The sequence below is a fragment of the Culex quinquefasciatus genome, chromosome 1, assembly GCF_015732765.1.
Source record: "Culex quinquefasciatus strain JHB chromosome 1, VPISU_Cqui_1.0_pri_paternal, whole genome shotgun sequence".
NCBI lineage: Eukaryota > Metazoa > Arthropoda > Insecta > Diptera > Culicidae > Culex > Culex quinquefasciatus.
In genome coordinates, this window is record NC_051861.1 from 102,830,346 (window position 1) to 102,843,063 (window position 12,718).

The 12,718-nt window shown below is 40.3% G+C and overlaps 1 protein-coding gene across 1 annotated transcript in view; it reads left to right on the forward strand.

Annotated features, from left to right (window-relative positions):
- The window catches only part of LOC6040736 (putative mediator of RNA polymerase II transcription subunit 12), a 72,107-nt gene extending 61,548 nt beyond the window's left edge, over window positions 1-10,559 (forward strand). The window contains exon 3 of the mRNA XM_038248292.1: window positions 7,665-10,559. Coding sequence (XP_038104220.1) covers window positions 7,665-9,374 — 1,710 coding nt within the window. The 3' untranslated portion in view covers window positions 9,375-10,559. The remainder of the gene's footprint in view (window positions 1-7,664) is intronic.
- The last annotated feature ends 2,159 nt before the right edge of the window (window positions 10,560-12,718 follow it).

Sequence of the window (12,718 nt, forward strand, 5' to 3'; positions counted from 1 at the left end):
AATGGGTCGGATGGTGGATCCGGACATAGTTTACATACATTTAAGTGAGATCCGGCTTCAAAAAAGTACATCAATATCACTTAAGTGGCCATATCTCGAGACAGGGTTGCCAGATCTTCAATGTTTTAGACTCGTTGGAAAGGTATTTTGATAACCTAACCAACAATGGGTCGGATGGTGGATCCGGACATAGTTTACATGCATTTAAGTGAGATCCGGCTTTAAAAAAGTACATCAATATCACTTAAGTGGCCATATCTCGAGACAGGGTTGCCAGATCTTCAATGTTTTGCACTCGTTGGAAAGGTCTTTTGATAACCTAACCAAAAATGGGTCGGATGGTGGATCCGGACATAGTTTACATACATTTAAGTGAGATCCGGCTTCAAAAAAGTACATCAATATCACTTAAGTGGCCATATCTCGAGACAGGGTTGCCAGATCTTCAATGTTTTGGACTCGTTGGAAAGGTATTTTGATAACCTAACCAACAATGGGTCGGATGGTGAATCCGGACATAGTTTACATACATTTAAGTGAGATCCGGCTTTAAAAAAGTACATCAATATCACTTAAGTGGCCATATCTCGAGACAGGGTTGCCAGATCTTCAATGTTTTGCACTCGTTGGAAAGGTCTTTTGATAACCTAACCAACAATGGGTCGGATGGTGGATCCGGACATAGTTTACATACATTTAAGTGAGATCCGGCTTCAAAAAAGTACATCGATATCATTTAAGTGGCCATATCTCGAGACAGGGTTGCCAGATCTTCAATGTTTTGCACTCGTTGTAAAGGTCTTTTGATAACCTAACCAACAATGGGTCGGATGGTGGATCCGGACATAGTTTACATACATTTAAGTGAGATCCGGCTTCAAAAAAGTACATCAATATCACTTAAGTGGCCATATCTCGAGACAGGGTTGCCAGATCTTCAATGTTTTAGACTCGTTGGAAAGGTATTTTGATAACCTAACCAACAATGGGTCGGATGGTGGATCCGGACATAGTTTACATACATTTAAGTGAGATCCGGCTTTAAAAAAGTACATCAATATCACTTAAGTGGCCATATCTCGAGACAGGGTTGCCAGATCTTCAATGTTTTGCACTCGTTGGAAAGGTCTTTTGATAACCTAACCAACAATGGGTCGGATGGTGGATCCGGACATAGTTTACATACATTTAAGTGAGATCCGGCTTCAAAAAAGTACATCAATATCACTTAAGTGGCCATATCTCGAGACAGGGTTGCCAGATCTTCAATGTTTTGGACTCGTTGGAAAGGTATTTTGATAATCTAACCAACAATGGGTCGGATGGTGGATCCGGACATAGTTTACATACATTTAAGTGAGATCCGGCTTCAAAAAAGTACATCAATATCACTTAAGTGGCCATATCTCGAGACAGGGTTGCCAGATCTTCAATGTTTTGCACTCGTTGGAAAGGTCTTTTGATAACCTAACCAACAATGGGTCGGATGGTGGATCCGGACATAGTTTACATACATTTAAGTGAGATCCGGCTTCAAAAAAGTACATCAATATCACTTAAGTGGCCATATCTCGAGACAGGGTTGCCAGATCTTCAATGTTTTGGACTTGTTGGAAAGGTATTTTGATAACCTAACCAACAATGGGTCGGATGGTGGATCCGGACATAGTTTACATACATTTAAGTGAGATCCGGCTTCAAAAAAGTACATCAATATCACTTAAGTGGCCATATCTCGAGACAGGGTTGCCAGATCTTCAATGTTTTGGACTCGTTGGAAAGGTCTTTTGATAACCCAACCAACAATAGGTCGGATGGTGGATCCGGACATAGTTTACATACATTTAAGTGAGATCCGGCTTTAAAAAAGTACATCAATATCACTTAAGTGGCCATATCTCGAGACAGGGTTGCCAGATCTTCAATGTTTTGCACTCGTTGGAAAGGTCTTTTGATAACCTAACCAACAATGGGTCGGATGGTGGATCCGGACATAGTTTACATACATTTAAGTGAGATCCGGCTTCAAAAAAGTACATCAATATCACTTAAGTGGCCATATCTCGAGACAGGGTTGCCAGATCTTCAATGTTTTGCACTCGTTGGAAAGGTCTTTTGATAACCTAACCAACAATGGGTCGGATGGTGGATCCGGACATAGTTTACATACATTTAAGTGAGATCCGGCTTCAAAAAAGTACATCAATATCACTTAAGTGGCCATATCTCGAGACAGGGTTGCCAGATCTTCAATGTTTTGGACTCGTTGGAAAGGTCTTTTGATAACCTAACCAACAATAGGTCGGATGGTGGATCCGTACATAGTTTACATACATTTAAGTGAGATCCGGCTTCAAAAAAGTACATCAATATCACTTAAGAGGCCATATCTCGAGACCGGGTTGCCAGATCTTCAATGTTTTGGACTCGTTGGAAAGGTCTTTTGATAACCTAACCAACGATGGGTCGGATGATGGACCCGGACATAGTTTACATACAGTTAAGTGAGATCCAAATATATGTGAAAACACATTTTTATACATAACTTTTGAACTTCTTATCGAAACTTCAATCTGTATAAAACTCGATCTATGGGACCCTAATCCAAGTCGAATGCAACAAGTTCGGGTCAAATCGGTTCAGCCAGTGCCGAGAAACATGAGCTAGTTTGTTGGTCACATACATACATACACACACACATACACACACACATACACACAGACATTTGTTCAGTTTTCGATTCTGAGTCGATATGTATACATGAAGGTGGGTCTACGACGTTTTTATACGAAGTTCATTTTTAGAGCAGGATTATAGCCTTACCTCAGTGAGGAAGGCAAAATTGATTGTTTGATTTGGATCCTGCTGGTTTGACGTGGAATAGCTGAATGTTAGGATTAATTTCAGACTTTTGTAAATATTGACTCTCGAGCAACGATGCCAGATTATTTTATGGGAGATCTGTATTTTCCTAAAAATAAATCTGCATTTTATATGCAACATGTCAAATTAAAATCCATACAAGACATTTATAAAATTTAACAGCAGATCTAAGCTTTTTAATCATATTAAAGAATAGTTTAAATACTAAATTGTAGAATTTTTTAAATATATTCAATTTAAAAAAATTGTATATACAGATTTGTGTGATTTTTGGGATCGGAAAATCTGTAAAATACAGATTTATCTGTATATCTGGCATGGCTCTCGAAGGATCCACAATTGCACTTTATTTCAATTTTGAAATTGGAAATTTCTCCATTAGTTCCTGAGAAATCGTCATCTTAATAATGTACGCCATTTTGATGACTCTCAATAAACCAATTTTTTTTTTTTTTACTTTTCCTAGTGAGAAATTTTGCCCAAGCTAACATTTTCGCTTTAGTAGTTTTCTCTCAGTAGCAGGGTTGCTAGATAAATCTGGAAATGGCAGATTTTTTAAATGTCAGTCAGAATAATGATTTATCACTATCTTTGCTAGATTTTGACAGATTTCGTCATTTTCTGCCTTTCTTTTTGATTCAAACGAACGAGTTTATAGAAAATCGAAATTTTTTGTCAATTCTTGTATTGATGATAACGTAAATTCAACCATTTGGAGGCCTTAAATCAATGGAACCCTCCGAATTTAGATGCTTTTGAATTAATTATTTTTTTCCCAACCCTTCTCCTATCATAATTGTTTGATTTTCGTCTTTACTTGGCCAATTTTTTTTTCAATTTTAACGTGGCAACCTTGTTAAGCAGCCATTGGTCCACTTATATTTTTCAAGGTAAACTAATTAAATAAAAATCTAAAAATAATTTTTAATCGGAAATGCTTAAGCTTTGTTGAATTTTTCGGTCAAAAAAAAAAAAACAGACTTTTAATACCTAAAACTACTCTCCGGTTATTTAAACTTGCTTTAAATTATGAAACATTTCCACTTTTCAATTTAACTTTCGTTAGCCGTTTAAAAGAAAAACTATGTTTTTTAAGATAGCGTCATCAAATCTTTAAAAAAATCAAAATTAATTTTGACGAATGTATGTAAAAGCTAAAAAAATGCATTTTTGGATATTACAAAAAAATATATTCATATCAGTGTGTTTCCTAATTCAAAATTTTAAGTGAAAAAATTAAATAATATTTATAAATATAAATCAATCTGAAAATACAGGTTTTCAAATTTCTTCAAGCATTTTTAGAAGGATAGCTGCAGATTTGTATTGAAGTGCTCATGATGCAAAATTGCTTATGAGCAGTTCTCTCAGATTTCGGTCATTCGATTTTTTTGTATTTTATAATTCGACTGAAACTTTTTTGGTGCCTTCGGTATGCCCAAAGAAACCATTTTGCATCATTAGTTTGTCCATATAATTTTCCATATAAATTTGGCAGCTTTCCATAAAAAATGATGTATGAAAATTCAAAAATCTGTATCTTTTGAAGGAATTTTATGATCGATTTGGTGTCTTCGGCAAAGTTGTAGGTATGGATACGGACTACAATGGAAAAATAATACACGGTAAAAAAAAATGGCGATTTTTAATTTAACTTTTTGTCACTAAAACTTGATTTGCAAAAAACACTATTTTTAATTTTTTTTTATTTTTTGATATGTTTTAGAGGACATAAAATGCCAACTTTTCCGAGATTTCCTGGTTGTGCAAAAAATCATTGACCGAGTTATGAATTTTTGAATCAATACTGATTTTTTTAAATCGAAATATAGGTCGCAAAAATGTTTCAACTTCATTTTTTGATGTAAAATCAAATTTGCAATCAAAAAGTACTTAAGTGAAATTTTGATAAATTGCACCGTTTTCAAGTTAAATTCATTTTCAGGTGACTTTTTTTGAAAATTGTCGCAGTTTTTATTTTTTTTGAATTAGTGCACATGTTTGCCAACTTTTGAAAAATTTTTTTTTGAAGAGCTGGGAAAATTCTCTATATTTTGCTTTTTTGAACTTTGTTGATACGACCCTTAGTTGCTGAGATATTGCCATGCAAAGGTTTTAAAACATGAAAATTGATGTATTCCAAGTCTCACCCAAACAACCCACCATTTTCTAGTGTCAATATCTCAGCAACTATTGATCCGATTTTCAATGTTAAAATATGAAACATACGTAAAATTTTCCGATCTCTTAAAAAAATATTTTCAAAATTTTTAAACCAAGTATTACATTTTAGAAGGGCGTAATATTGAATGTTTGGCTTTTTAAAATGTTAGTCTTACTTAAAAAATTTGAAATTTTTTTTTTTAAAAGATCGGAAAATTTTACGAGTGTTTCATATTTTTACACTGTAAATCGTTGAAGTTGATTATTCAGTCTTTCTTATTTAACTCAAAGTTTTTTTTAATAATTAGGCACTCGAAATCAAATATTTTCCAATTTCACGAAGTTAAACAGGAAAACAAGCAAATTTTTGAATGATGTGCCCAACTAGACTTACGCCCTTACACCAACTCCACATTCAAGCTCACACAACCAAAACGCCAACTCAGTGATTGATTACGCAAACAGTAGGGCTTCGGTTCAAACTGTGCCAGTAACCACACCTGGCACTGCCGGCTAGACCAACCGTCCGGCCATCTATTACAAAGTCCGCGCAGGGAAGATTTACAATCCAATGCTGCAATGGAGAGCAGCCAGGAACGTCTGGCGTTGATTTCTGAAGGTTCGACCTTCTATTGTGGTTTTGAGGACTGATGGATTGCCAAGAATGAAACCCCCCTCGAGGAAGTTGTCCTCTTTACCTTCTGGAAAAAAAAGAATGATGACGCGTAGGTCCTTTAGAAGGTGGTAATTAACCGAAAATCGATTTAAAACATTTTGATCGTTACTTTCCAGAAGCTTAATTTATAGCCCCTACAAGCGCCAACAAAGGTCAACCCCATACATGTAACGCCGTCACTTTCAACTCGTCAGCATCGATGACCCTTACCGATGTTCCGATCAGCTGCTTTCGTGTATACGTTCTTGGTGGCGACACAAACGTCCTTCAACCTTGCTTTTAGCGCACCACACGAGTCACTTTAGTTTGTCGCCGATTCCATTTAAGGGACTCCCGCCCCCACCCGCAATCCGCGGTGACCACAAAACTGGATCGTCGCTCCGTTGGCTGGTCGATCGCCGCGGCGACCGGTAATTGAAACCTTGAAGTTCTGCAGTCACACGTCTGCGACACCCCCCTAAAGTTGGCACGGAAAGGTAGTTGTTGAGTGGAAATCTAATTTTTTTCTCGAGATTTTTTGAGATTTCGAAAAAATCTGCAAATTTGCAGATCAGTCAGGAATTCACGCGTAATTTTTACGAACTTTTTCCTCCGTGCATTCCCCCCTTCTGCCGAAGACTGTGAATGGCTCCATCGCCAAGCAGCAAAACTCGGGCAAAAAAAAAAGCGCCAAACATGAAATTGACGACCCCCGGCCCAGAGTTGTGATGTTGATGATGAGTCGCTCTGGTATAGCCTAGAGGCGTTCCAAATTAACCCAGATCGGAGATCCAGATCGAAGAAGCGCGATTTACTGTCACCATGGGTCATGAGAGACCGGGCTAAATGCCATTAGCTGGAATTAGCTGCCTCTCTTTGTGTGTGCGGTGGTGATCGCCGACGATGGAGACATGGCCCCTGGTAGTAACAAAGATGAGTCGGACGTAGGAAAAATGCCAATGATGAATTGGAGAGCTGCAGACTGGACGAGTGCAGCAGCAGCAGCAGTAAACTTTAACATTTCTAGCAAGGACATTGGCGGCGGTGAGACCGGGGTGTTAAAATTGCCGTCTGGTTGATGAGTTCTGAACAGTTTTATAATTATGACATTAAGTTTTGTGAGAAACTGCAGACATGTCATTTTTTGTGGTGGTCTCTGAACCAGTGAAGAGACTTGACATTGGAAATCAGGGTGTCACTCAAGAAGTTTACCTCGCTACAAATTCCACAAAAAACATCTCTGAAATCCAATTCCGTCCCCATCAATTAGACTAATCGACGAAGGGGGAAATCCCCTGTTCGACCATATCATGGAGGTGGAGTTGCCACGTACCGGTATCACTTTCATCCATTTCCGGGATCATGAATAATTCATAAGCTTCAGCACCATCTGGTGTTGGTTCTTTCTTCAACCCCGGGTGACATTTCCCAGAGAGAATCCAGAAATCGAAGGAGTCATCTCTCACCACCTTTTCGTTGATAAAGTATCAGTGTGTTATTAGATCAATTGTTATCCCCCTTCCACAGTTGTTGAATGGAATCGGATGAGAAATGAGCGGTGAATTTTGCCTCATTCAATATTTATAATCGCAGTCGTTTAACGCGACTGTGACGACGGACGCCTTTTGTTTGAAAGTTATGCAAAGTGGATGAATGAAAAGAGTCTCTAAACCGGATCGTTTTGCTTCCATTTCTCGGGCGGAAGCCTTCTTTATTATTAATTGGCACTTTGCAGCTCCCCTAAGTTGTTTACAACGATGTTATGAGGTGCTACTGTAACTTCTTTATGCTAAATTTGATTGAAATGAATTGTTTTGTGTCTTTTTGACGCTTGGTTGAACGTTGCATTAGTTGCTCACCCCACCACTAGATGGTGCTAACGCTCTAAAAGAGAATCAACTATTGTTTTCACCACCCGACAGTTCGACTAATCGCTCTCTTTCCTCTCTTCCTCTCCCACCAGTGGTTGCTAGTGGCCGGGGTGGCCTTACTCCTGGCCTGCGCCACCGAGGCCCAGCAGCAGCGCCGTCTGCGGGTGCGCCCCCGGGTCATCCAGCAGGAGCAGCAGAACAGCGCTGAGTTGGACAGCGTCGAGGAGCAGGACAACCGGCCGGCGCCCCAGCAAGCGATCCAGTACTACCGGGCCCAGGCACGCAACGAGGAGGAAGACCCGCGCCAGCTGGTGCTGGTGGCGAGCGATGACGAGTACAACGGCCAGTACGGAACGCCGACGCCGCGGGCACGTGCCGACACGTACCGACCGAAGGTGACCACGGCGGCGCCGATCCAGAACGCTCGCTCGAAGGTGCCGGAAACGCGCGCTCCGCCGGTACAGACCATCCGGAACTACAACAAGGTGAACGACGATGGTTCGTTCACGTTCGGATACGAGGCGGCTGACGGATCGTTCAAGGAGGAGACCCGTGGAACGGACTGCGTCGTGCGCGGCAAGTACGGATACATCGACCCGGACGGTAACAAACGTGAGTTCACCTACGTGAGCGGAAACCCGTGCGACCCGAACAACCCCGAGGGAAGCGAAGAGGAGGAAGAGAAGTCCGAGTCCGAGGAAGCGAACGAGAACGTGCCCCAGAACTATCCGCGCAGACCGCTTGCTCCCCGTCCGGTTCCGACGCGCCCGGCCCCGACCACTCCTCGCCCAACGACCACCGTCTTCCAGAACAACTACAACAACGGGTACAACCAGCAGCAGGAGGAATCCGAGGAGGAGATCCAGATTGGACAGCGCGCTCGTCCCGCCGCTCGGCCATTCCAGCAGCAGACCCAGACCGTAACCCAGCGTCCGCGTGTCCAGATCGTCAGCACCACCCCGAACACGGTGTACCACCAGCCAACCCAAACCCTCCCGGTGAACATCACCCCGAAGCCGGTGTACCGAGTCGCGCCCCAAAACACCCTGCAGACTCAGCCTCCACCAACGACGTACCGTCCGGAAACCACAACCGGAGGCGGCAGCTTCTTCTCCACGACCAAGGGCAACGCCCTGCTCGGAGGAACCCGCCAACCCCTCGATTTTGACGCCGAGTTCAAGAAGTTCCAGCAGGAGAACAAGGTCCAACCGACCTCCGCCAGGCCCATCTCGTCCTCCACCCAGAAGCAGGTCACCAACAACCCAATCTACCAGACCCAGCTGGTGTTTGACCCGCAAACCGGCCAGTACGACAGTGCCCTGTACCAGCAGCTCCCGCAAAGCCAGGACAACTTCCAGCTGAACCACCGCATCCAGCCGTACGTGCACAACCCGATCCACCAGCAGCAGCAGCAGCACCAGCTAGTCAGCTTGGATCAGCTCCAACAGCAGAGCCCGCTCTACCGCACTCAACCGGCCCCGCAAGCTGTCCAGCAGCAGCAGCAGATCCCCCAGCAGATCTACCAGAAGCAGCAGAACGAACTGCAGTTCATCAACAGCCAGCAGCTGTTCGCCCAGCAGCTCGAGCTCCAGCAGAGCCAACTCCGCGCCGACCGGGTGGAAGCCTCCAAGAAGTACCCCCAGCAGCAGCAGCTCCAGCAGCACCGCTTCCAGGCGTCCTCGCCACAGATCCACCGCGTTCCGCAGCCCCAGCAGCAGTACTACTTCATCCAGCCCCAGGGAGCGCCCCAGGCCGGCGGCCAGATCGACGCCTTCCTGCGGGGACACAACATCGAGTACTAGAGGGCCGTACTCGCACAACCCAATTTAGCTAGAGTTTTGTGTTTTGTCTAGTTGTTTAGTCTGCGAAGCGAAGCCATCTATTATTTTTTGTGTCGTGTTAAGGTTTAATTTAATCCCTTCCCTCTTTATAGTTCCCTCCCTTCCCATCCCTTATGTCCTAAGCGGGCAAATCGGACGTGAAACTTGACCGCAAGAGCGTTTACCCAAAATTGAGTTGTTTCTTCGAAGCGTGTAGCGTGGTGTAGCTGTCATTTCACACTTAATTCGAATTTCGCTGACTGACTGACTGACATTTCAAACCCCATTGTTCGACGATTTCCGCACACGTGGTTTCTTACTTATGACAGCTGTCAGTCACCCCAATCAACGAATTCAGAATTTTAAGGAGGTATTAGACTATAACAAACATGAAACTCGAACTTTTTGACAGTTTGCCTACTTTGTTTGTTTGCATGCATTTGTTTGCGAAAATGTCAGCCAGCATACATTTTGCTTTGCGAGTTTGGCAAACTGTCAAGCACGAAAAAGTGCGAGTTGGTTTGTCATAGTCTAATACCTCCTTAACAGTGAAGAAAATTTGACCAAATTGTTACTAAACAACCCGTAGAAAATCCGAAGCAAAACATGACCAAACTGTCAGCCAAGTGTCAACAAAAACAAAGTTACCCACTCTTGAGATTACAGTTTCATGCCCGACTGCGCTTCCCGCGCACATCCTAAGTTAATCCCCCCCTCCCGTTTCTCTGACCACCACCCACGATCGGAATAAGACTTAAAAGATATTTAACCTGTTAAGGCGGAGAACTCGTTGAAACTTCACCACGGAGCAAGTAATAAAAAAATCGAAAAGCAAAATATGTTTACATTCTAAGAAACTTGACGCGAAAAGCAGCGGAAGCCACACTTGTAAATAAGCAGCATTTTATTGTTTTTTTTTTTTGAAAGGAGATTATTACCGTGTTCATTTTTGTTTTCTTTTTGCTGAAGGATTAATCAAAATTACGAATGACCAGTTGTGCGACAGTGTGCGATGCACTGTTAGTATATTAACTTGGGAGAAACTTCGGAAAATTAGTGTTGAGAAGATGAAGAAGAGGAAAAAGAAGCCAACTCTTATCGTTTTAAGCAAATATGCGAACAATAAATGCCAATTGAATTGAGTAAATAAAGAAAAAGTGAAAAATACTGCATTGTGTTTGAGTTTTAATTGAAAATATATCACATGACTTTCTATCATAGGTTGAGCATATTTTAGGGTAAGTATAATATAATGTCGTGTTTATAGTATTTCTTATGCATAACTTGTGATAAACTAATTTTGAATTTTGAAAAACTAATTTAAAATTTTGAAAAACAACTGTGCGAAAATTGAAAATTTGTGAAAATTTTGAGCGAAATCGGTTTAAAGTTACGGGTCTCTTTTGTTGAGGCTGGTGAAAAAAAAAATCATACAGGCCAGGGTTAACTCGGATCGTTTTGCGATCTTCGACAAAGTTGTCTGTCATAAAACATAAGAATCTCACAAATGATCCGACACATTTACGGCACCATTTGGCGGAATTTTGAAATTGGTGGCTTTACTCATACATTTTTTCGATTTTTTCCATACAAACTTCAACGATAAAAAGCGGCCCTTAAACCTATATCCATTTGGCTCAAAACTGGCACAGTAACAATTATTGCACTTATTTTTATTTAATGAATCGAGCATTCTTGACACCCTAATAACCATGCATATTATGGAATTGTTAGAAATAATTGGACATTTTATCAATAAACTTGTTGAAGAGTTGCTCAAATGGAAGAACTGACGAAAAATTTTCCTGCCCTTCTGGAGAATCGAAACGGCCTACTTTTCCCTACCAAAAATAACAGAATGGAAAATTAATACCTTTCAACAACAGTGCTGAAAAGTTCTACTTTTCAGCACTGAAATGGGTGCTGAAAAGTTGAACTTTTCAGCACTAGTATCGAAAAGTAACATTTTTCAATATTGTTTTGTTTTGAACGATGAATTTACTAAACACATGAATGTTTGACATAAAATTCCATTAAATAAGCGTTTTTCTGAATTGTAAAAAATGTTGTAAGCAACTCGTTGCAAAACATGATTTTTTCAGCACTCGTCGTATTTATCCAACTCGGTACCTCGTTGGATAAATGTACGACTCGTGCTGAAAAAATCTTCTTTTTGCAACTTGTTGCATAAACTACTATTTCGAAAAGATCGGAAAATTTCACGAATTTTTCCTTTTCAACATTGAAAATCGGGGTTGCTGAGATATCGACATTTGAAAATGAAGGGTGGTTTGTGTAAAAAAAATCAATTTTTCTGTTCCTTTTGCTTTCATTCGCTGTATCTCAGCAACCAGTTGTCCAATCTTCAATATTTATTAGACGAAATTTCCTAAATATATTTTCAGAAATGGACAATCATAGAAACTTATTAAAAAATAAAAAAAAACAGGAATTTTTCGGACAAAATGTATTTTTGAGTGGCTCAGTGTTCGGAATGGCAAAATTAAGTGGAATAAATTAATAACTCCTTTATTTGACGTCCTAGGGCTATGACGTCCTAAGGGCTATCTTTTGAAGTTATTGGCATACAGGGTGACGACCTTCCAGGGTGTCAACTAAAAACTAACTTTGTTGGATGACGTTGTAGGGCTTTGGTGTCTTCGGCAATGTTGTAGAGGAGAACATTTCATGGAAGTTTGTCGAAGGCGCCAAATTTGTAGCTCTTAATCTACTCGAGATATACGCTTTTTTGGTGATAACTCAAAATTTTAGCATTTTATCATCTCAAGAGTTGTTTAGGACATAAAATTACACATCTTTGCCGAAGACAGTAAAATGTCTTTATTGAGGACTTATGACAATTTTTAAGTGATTTTGAGCCTTTTTTTCATATTGCTATGTTTTCAAAATGGCGCAAAACCAAACAATGCACCATAAAGTACACACTTTCAACTACATTTACTGAAAATATCTCCGTGTCTATCGATGTCTATTTTTAGATTTCTCAATTTAAAATTTGACGGTTTTAAGCCATTTTTTTATAAATGTTAATCGAAATCATATTGAATAGGAGTTGAAAATATGTCTATGAAAAATTACGACAACCTTTCTAAAGTGACCAAATATAAAAGGAAATACTTAATTTTAAATGCGAACAATTATTCAAAATTTTAACTTATATTATTTTTGGGCTAAACATGTTTTTATTCATAATTTTAGAATGTGTGTCATAATTTTAAGTATAAACAATGTATTTTCCATAAAAATCGATCAATTTACCCTTCAATTTACCGATATTCAATTCGTATTCAATATGATTTTGATTA